At 47.5% G+C, this 8,904-nt stretch overlaps 1 protein-coding gene across 1 annotated transcript; it reads left to right on the top strand.

Annotated features, from left to right (window-relative positions):
* Positions 1 to 5,743: 5,743 nt before the first annotated feature.
* LOC136610305 (taste receptor type 2 member 39-like) lies at positions 5,744 to 8,601 on the top strand. Its single transcript, XM_066589567.1, has 2 exons — positions 5,744 to 6,436; positions 8,572 to 8,601. Exons 1-2 carry the CDS (start codon positions 5,744 to 5,746, stop codon positions 8,599 to 8,601), a joined length of 723 nt encoding a protein of 240 aa, XP_066445664.1.
* The last annotated feature ends 303 nt before the right edge of the window (positions 8,602 to 8,904 follow it).

Here is an 8,904-nt window from a genome sequence, read left to right as displayed (position 1 = left end):
CAATTTCTTTCCTGCCTGTGAAATCAAATCACTGCTAATACAGCATGCTGAGGGGTAGCGTAGGCCTAGAGGACGTGGACGCGGCCGAGGACGCGGAGGGCCAAGTGAGGGTGTGGGCACAGGCCGAGCCAGTGCGGTGTCCAGGGGTAGAGGCAGGGCTAGACCGAATAATCCACCAACTGTTTCCCAAAGCGCCCCCTCGCGCCATGCCACCCTGCACAGGTCAAGGTGCTCTACGGTGTGGCAGTTTTTCACAGAGACGCCTGACGACCGACGAACTGTGGTGTGCAACCTTTGTCGCGCCAAGATCAGCTGGGGAGGCACCACCAACAGCATGCGCAGGCATATGATGGCCAAGCACCCCACAAGGTGGGACGATGCCCGTTCACCGCCTCCGGTTTGCACCACTGCCTCTCCCCCTGTGCCCCAACCTGCCACTGAGATCCAACCCCCCTCTGAGGACACAGGCACTACCGTCTCCTGGCCTGCACCCACACCATCACCTCCGCTGTCCTCGGCCCCATCCAGCAATGTCTATCAGCGTAGCGTCCAGACGTCGCTAGTGCCACAGTTTGAGCGCAAGCGCAAGTACGACGCCACGCACCCGCACGCTGAAGCGTTAACCGTGCACATTGCAAAATTGATCAGCCTAGAGATGCTGCCGTATAGGCTTGTGGAAACGGAGGCTTTCAAAAGCATGATGGCGGCGGCTGCCCCGCGCTACTCGGTTCCCAGTCGCCACTACTTTTCCCGATGTGCCGTCCCAGGCCTGTACGACCACGTTTCCCGCAACATTGTATGCGCCCTCACCAACGCGGTTACTGCCAAGACCCACTTAACAACGGACACGTGGACAAGCACAGGCGGGCAGGGCCACTATATCTCCCTGACGGCACATTGGGTGAATTTAGTGGAGGCTGGGACAGAGTCAGAGCCTGGGACCGCTCACGTCCTACCCACCCCCAGAATTGCGGGCCACAGCTCGGTGGTGGTATCTGCGGCGGTGTATGCTTCCTCCACTAAAGCACCTTCCTCCTCCTCCTCCTCCAACGCAACCTCTGTCTCGCAATCAAGATGTGTCAGCAGCACGTCGCCAGCAGTCGGTGTCGCGCGGCGTGGCAGCACAGCGGTGGGCAAGCGTCAGCAGGCCGTGCTGAAACTACTCAGCTTAGGAGAGAAGAGGCACACGGCCCACGAACTGCTACAGGGTCTGACAGAGCAGACCGACCACTGGCTTGCGCCGCTGAGCCTCCAACCGGGCATGGTCGTATGTGACAACGGCCGTAAGCTGGTGGCGGCTCTGCAGCTCGGCAGCCTCACGCACGTGCCATGCCTGGCCCATGTCTTTAATTTGGTGGTTCAGCGCTTTCTGAAAAGCTACCCCCACTTGTCATACCTGCTCGGAAAGGTGCGCCAGCTCTGCGCACATTTCCGCAAATCCCACTTGCACGCTGCCACCCTGCGGACACTGCAACATAGGTTTAATCTGCCAGTGCACCGACTGCTGTGCGACGTGCCCACACAGTGGAACTCTACGCTCCACATGTTGGCCAGACTCTATGAGCAGCGTAGAGCTATAGTGGAATACCAACTCCAACTTGCGCGGCGCAGTGGGAGTCAGCCTCCTCAATTCTTTACAGAAGAGTGGGCCTGGTTGGCAGACATCTGCCAGGTCCTTGGAAAATTTGAGGAGTCTACCCAGGTGGTGAGCGGCGATGCTGCAATCATTAGCGTCACCATTCCTCTGCTATGCATCTTAAGAAGTTCCCTGCAAAGCATAAAGGCAGACGCTTTGCGCTCGGAAACAGAGCCGGGGGAGGACAGTATGTCGCTGGATAGTCAGAGCACCCTCCTGTCTATATCTCAGCACGGTGAGGAGGAGGAAGAGACATCTTGGCCCACTGCTGACGGTACCCATGCTGCTTGCCTGTCATCCTTTCAGCGTGTATGGCCTGAGGAGGAGGAAGAGGAGGAGGAGGATGATCCTGAAAGTGATATTCCTAGTGAAGACAGCTATGTGTTGCGTACAGGTACCCTGGCACACATGGCTGACTTCATGTTAGGATGCCTTTCTCATGACCCTCGCGTTACACGCATTCTGGCCACTACGGATTACTGGGTGTACACACTGCTCGATCCACGGTATAAGGAGAGCCTTTGCACTCTCATTCCTGAAGAGGAAAGGGGTTCGAGAATGATGCTATACCACAGGGCGCTGGTGGACAAACTGATGGTAAACTTCCCATCCGACAGCGCTAGTGGCAGAAGGCGCAGTTCCGAGGGCCAGGTAGCAGGGGAGGCGCAGAGCTCAGGCAGCATGTACAGCGCAGGCAGGGGAACATTCTCCAAGGCCTTTGCCAGCTTTATGGCTCCCCAGCAAGACTGTGTCACCGCTCCCCAGTCAAGGCTGAGTCGGCGGGAGCACTGTGAAAGGATGGTGAGGGAGTACGTAGCCGATCGCACGACCGTCCTCCGTGACGCCTCTGCCACCTACAACTACTGGGTGTCGAAGCTGGACACGTGGCCTGAACTCGCGCTGTATGCCCTGGAGCTGCTTGCTTGTCCTGCGGCTAGCGTCTTGTCAGAGAGTGTGTTTAGTGTGGCTGGGGGAATCATCACGGATAAGCGTACCCACCTGTCAACCGACAGTGCCGACAGGCTTACACTCATCAAGATGAACAAAGCCTGGATTTCCCCAGACTTCTCTTCTCCAACAGCGGACAGCAGCGATACCTAAGCAATACCCAGGCTGCACCCGCGGATGGAAGCATCGTTCTCTCTCACCATCCAAAACGGGGACATTTCTGCTTCATCAATCTGTGTATAATATTCCTCCTCCTCCTCCTCCTGCTCCTCCTCCTGAAACCTCACGTAATCACGCCGAACGGGCAATTTTTCTTAGGGCCACAAGGCTCACTCATATAATTTTTCTAAACAATTTTTATACGTTTCAATGCTCTTAAAAGCGTTGAAACTTTAACTTGAACCAATTTTTCGTTAAACTGGGCTGCCTCCAGGCCTAGTTACTACTTAAGCCACATTAACCAAAGCGATTAATGGGTTTCACCTGCTCTCTTGGTTGGCCATGGTCAATTTTTCTGATGTACATTAGTACTGTTGATACAGCAATTTTTTGGGGCCCTCGCCTACAGTGTAATCAAATGAATTTTTAGCCCACCTGCATTACAGCTGACATTACATCCGCTGTGTTGGGCAATGCAATGGGATATATTTATGTACCGCCGGTGGCTTCCTGGCACCCACCCATGCTGTGGGTCCACAGAGAATTATAAATGCATCTGAAACCACATCTAAAGAACCCCAGTCAGACTGGGGCATGCAGTGTGGGCCGAAGCCCACCTGCATTAAGCACGACATTACTACTTCAGCTGTGTTGGGCAATGCAATGGGATATTTCTATGTACCGCCGGTGGCTTCCTGGCACCCACCCATGCTGTGGGTCCACAGGGAATTATAAATGCATCTGTTTCCACTTGTAAAGAACCCCAGTCAGACTGGGGCATGCAGTGTGGGCCGAAGCCCACCTGCATTAAGCACGACATTACTACCTCAGCTGTGTTGGGCAATGCAATGGGATATTTTTATGTACCGCCGGTGGGTTCCAGGGAGCCACCCATGCTGTGGGTCCACAGGGAATTATAAATGCATCTGTTTCCACTTGTAAAGAACCCCAGTCTGACTGGGGCATGCAGTGTGGGCCGAAGCCCACCTGCATTAAGCACGACATTACTACCTCAGCTGTGTTGGGCAATGCAATGGGATATTTCTATGTACCACCGGTGGCTTCCTGGCACCCACCCATGCTGTGGGTCCACAGGGAATTATAAATGCATCTGTTTCCACTTGTAAAGAACCCCAGTCAGACTGGGGCATGCAGTGTGGGCCGAAGCCCACCTGCATTAAGCACGACATTACTACCTCAGCTGTGTTGGGCAATGCAATGGGATATTTCTATGTACCGCCGGTGGCTTGCTGGCACCCACCCATGCTGTGGGTCCACAGGGAATTATAAATGCATCTGTTTCCACTTGTAAAGAACCCCAGTCAGACTGGGGCATGCAGTGTGGGCCGAAGCCCACCTGCATTAAGCACGACATTACTACCTCAGCTGTGTTGGGCAATGCAATGGGATATTTTTGTGTATCGCCGGTGGGTTCCAGGGAGCCACCCATGCTGTCGGTCGACAGGGACTTCACAATAGGGAGTTGTACCTGCCTGTGTCTATGAATTAAAAAGCCCGGTCTGACTGGGGCATGCAGAGACACCTTGACAGAATGAATAGTGTGTGGCACATAGGTTCCCCATTGCTATGCCCACGTGTGCAGCTCCTGATGGCGGTGGCACAGGATTCTATTTCTCATTGCTTCTGTACAGCATTGTGGGCTATCGCCCCGCCCCTTTTAAAGAGGGTCGCTGCCTCGCCGTGCCAACCCTCTGCAGTGTGTGCCTGCGGTTCCTCGTCATGGCAGACGCACTTCTAAATAGACATGAGGGTGGTGTGGCATGAGGGCAGCTGAAGGCTGCGCAGGGACACTTTGGTGTGCGCTGTGGGGGGGAGGGGGGGCGGTTGGGCAGCATGTAACCCAGTAGAAGTGGCAGTGGAGTGTCATGCAGGCAGTGATTGTGCTTTGTTGGAGGTAGTGTGGTGCTTAGCAAAGGTATGCCATGCTAATGAGGGCTTTTCAGAAGTAAAAGTTTTTGGGAGGGGGGGGCCCCACTCTTGCCGCTATTGTGGCTTAATAGTGGGACCTGTGAACTTGAGATGCAGCCCAACATGTAGCCCCTCGCCTGCCCTATCCGTTGCTGTGTCGTTCCCATCACTTTCTTGAATTGCCCAGATTTTCACACAAGGAAACCTTAGCGAGCATCGGCGAAATACAAAAATGCTCGGGTCGCCCATTGACTTCAATGGGGTTCGTTACTCGAAACGAACCCTCGAGCATCGCGAAAAGTTCGTCCCGAGTAACGAGCACCCGAGCATCTTGGTGCTCGCTCATCTCTAATATATACCAAACCCCTTACAGATCAAGTAAGGGGTTTAGTGACAAATTTGAATTTTCATGTAACTTTTGCTTTTATTCACTGTTCAATGAAGTTTTCTGAAAGCGACTGGGAGTATGAATTATTGTATTTTTATACACGATGTGTTTTGTACTTGTAAAACGGTATTCAATTTTTTGAACATTGCAGCTGTTTGCCTACTGCAATGTATATTTTTAATGCATTGTGGATAAAATAAGCATTTGCATACAGAAAAATGTGAGAAAACAAGACATATAACTTCATAACAAATTATTTTTTAAGAACTTTTAATCTTTTTGATTTTAACAAAATCTATTTTGTTTTCCTTTTGAATCTGAGTGGATTATTTCACAGAATATATCTCTATTTCCTTTTTTTTAGATAGTAGATGAAATCCATTCTCTGTTTCCCTCTATGTTTACATAACTGGTTATTTCTTCTATCACAGGATCACCAGACATCTAACCAGATAAAATATTTGCATATTAAGCAAATATGTTCTAACAATTTACACGAGAGATGGACACAACATCACAATACAGAAGCCGAGAGAACCCGATCCTCACACAAAGCTTATCAGACTGTGGAGAAATAATCCCAATAATTCATCTCAGAGAAAAGAAGGATCATTGTTGATATGATGGATCATCTTGATTATATACTTGCAGCTGTGCTGTATATTGAGTGCTTAGCCGGCATCATGGTAAATATGACTATTTTGGCTGCTATCTTCCTGAAATGGAAAACTCAGAGATCTCTTCAGACTATTTATAAGATCCTGGCCTGTTTGTCATTATCCAGATGTTTGTGTCTTCTCAGTTATCTCTTCTATTATACTATTCTTGTCTTCCACCCCTGGATTCTGCTAGACATAGTCATTGTGACAGCAATGGTGGTGAAGGTAATGTTCCTGCACTTCACTAATGCCTGGTTTGCCACCATCCTCTGTGTCTTTTACTGTGTGAAGATCACAAGCTACAGCAATGTATGTTGTATTTTTTTGAAGATGAAGATTTCCACAAGAGTCTCCTGGTTCCTCTTGGCTTCTCTGTTCATTTCACTACTTTCTACTCTTCCATTTGGCTTTGATTTTTTCACCTTGGAGTCAAAGAATTTATTGAACGGTACAATGGAAAATACAACAATACCTGGTAATGTACCAGTTAACATTTTTCAAAAACAGTTCATGAAATTCTTTGTAGGCACCTGTCCACCGTTTGTAATATTCTGTGTCACAATCTGCCTGTTACTTCATTCTCTTTGGATGCACACCAGACGGATGAGGAGCTCTGGGTCTAACTTTAGTTGCCCAAACTTAGAATCTCATTACAGTGCTGTGAAAAGTATGAGCCTCTTCTTAGTGTTACAGGTTATATATTTTATATTTGCAAATGTATATATATCAGGCAGAATGTATTATGACAACGTTTGGAATTTGGTCATTCCAATTCTGTCATGCCCCCCCTTATTCCTCCATTCACTCTACATCGTCTTTTCTAACAGTGACTTAAAGAAGACCTGTCTCTCCATTTTCCACAATATTATAAGATTTGCTCAGCGCTAGAATAGTTTGTTACCAGTGAAGATTTCCTGCTAATATCTATTTAATTGTTCCTATGTTAATCATTTATTTATAAAACACTTTATTTTTATGTATTTATTGCAATTAGATTTCTTTTTTTAAACTCCATTGCTTAGAATTTTAACCTTCACCTAACATTATGAATTTGTTTTGTATAGATCAATAGTACACTTGAATATAATAAACTTTATCTTATATCTTATCAAATGATAGTGTATTTTTCCTCACCTTACAATGATCTCTAGTTCTCTGCCTGCAGACTTTTTGTAAATGTTTGCAAATCTGTTTGGTCAGTGAATGGTTGGAGGGGAATGGAAGACAAGGGGTATGTTGCTGCAGTGTCTGTTATTCAGTGTTTCTCCCTATCCCTGGACAGATGCGGTCTCCAGACATCCGATGTCCTATGTGTGTATCAGATGGGTGGTGCCTTTACACTCTTCCCTATGTCAGCACAGTGGCTGACTTTCTTATTCCCTTGGTGTGAGGATACTTGGACTGGCTATGGTTTACTATCTGTATGCATGTGAGCTCTGGGTGGGGTTCCTGTTATATATTGTGTGCACAGCCTGGTATGTTGGTGTGAACAGCGACATTCAGTGGAGCCTTGGGTTAAGAGTTTAATTTGTTCTGTGATGAAGCTCTTAACCCAAAACACTCGTAAGTCATATCAATTTCTCCCATTGAAATGAATAGAAAAGCCATTAATCCATTCCAGATCGCAAAGCTCTCCTACTGATTTCAATGCGGATGGCAATGCCCTATTGAAAGCGATAGGACGCCGGCACCCACAGAGTGATTTTGGGGGAAGGGCTTTACATTTAAGCCTTTCCTTGAAAATCATTCATATCTGGAGTAAAAATATTAAAAAAATATATTCTCACCTGTCTGACGGGGCTCAGGTGAGTCTAGCTGCTGCTTGTTCTCCCAAACTGCTATGAAGCTTTTCAGCAGGCAGGGATTAAAAATACAGGGAGAACAAGCAGCGGCTAGAGACACCTGAGCCCCGGCAGTGGCGGACAGGTGAGAATATATTTTTTTACGACAGCTAAGGATGATTTTCATGGAAGGGCTTATATTTAAAGCCCTTCCCTGAAAATCACTGCAGGGTTTGCCAGCAGGCCATTGCTTTCAATTGGGCCACCAGCAGCAGTGGCAGCAGCATTGAAAGCAAGGCTCTTAACCAAAGTTTTTGCTCTTAAATCAGAGCAAAAATTCAGTAGACAGCTTGCTCTCAAGTCAAAAAGCTTGTAAGCTGAGGCACTCTGGAGGTGGCAAGACATGCATTATATGCAATCCTGTTCTATGTTGTGTGTGTGTGAACAGTGTTATGTTTTAGTGCATCTTTCAAGGTTCCTGATCAGAGAAAACTAAGTCCCAGATAAAGATAGTGGGGCCGACCTTATCAGGATGATTACTCTGTTTTCAGGCAGGGCTTTCCCCACTTTCCCTGATTAGTAAGGGACAGGGGTCCTTCCATCTTGGCCTGGAGAGGTGCAATTGGTTTACACAACACTATGTGAGTGATTGCGGTTTTAAATAAGACATGTTTGCATCCATTCTGAGGAGTGGTGCATTAGTGTGCCACGCAGACATAACTGTTACATTTTGTACACATTCATGTATCCATATTGCGTATTTATGCATCTTATGGCTTGCATTCCTTCACAATTTGTTCTAAAACAATCCTTGAGAATACATGTACAATGCATAAGCAATAGAATGTCAACATCTAGTAGCACAAACAGAAGGACATCTGCTTAGATGAAGAATTCTTTATAAATTGTATTTTTCTACTTCTGACCTTTGCTTTGTAAAGCGAGATAAAATGGTTGCAGGTATAATAATATTACGACATTATTATACTTAAATTACAGTATACTGAGCAAGATGTCACTCATTTGTTGCATTTTTCACTCAGTATCCTGTTGTGTCCTACTTTTACACAGGTTGACTGTCAGTTAAAATCACTTGCTTAAATGATTGTTTTGGCTAAAAATTGACCCTGTAATTGCAACTTTACATACAATATTTCTAGTTGCAGCATTTCTAATATAGATCTATGGCTGCCCAAGGAGGACAATAAATTGCTTATTTAACCACTTCAGTATGGCTAAACAATAGAGATGAGCGAACGTACTCGGATAAGCACTACTCGTCCGAGTAATGTGTTTTATCCGAGTACCTCCCCGCTCGTCCTGAAAGATTCGGGACGCGCTGCGGAGCGGGGAGCTGCAGGGGAGAGCGGGGAGGAACGGAGGGGAGATCTTTCTCTCCTTCTC

This window comes from Eleutherodactylus coqui, chromosome 1 (genome assembly GCF_035609145.1).
Source record: "Eleutherodactylus coqui strain aEleCoq1 chromosome 1, aEleCoq1.hap1, whole genome shotgun sequence".
NCBI lineage: Eukaryota > Metazoa > Chordata > Amphibia > Anura > Eleutherodactylidae > Eleutherodactylus > Eleutherodactylus coqui.
This window is presented reverse-complemented; position numbering and strand designations above follow the sequence as displayed.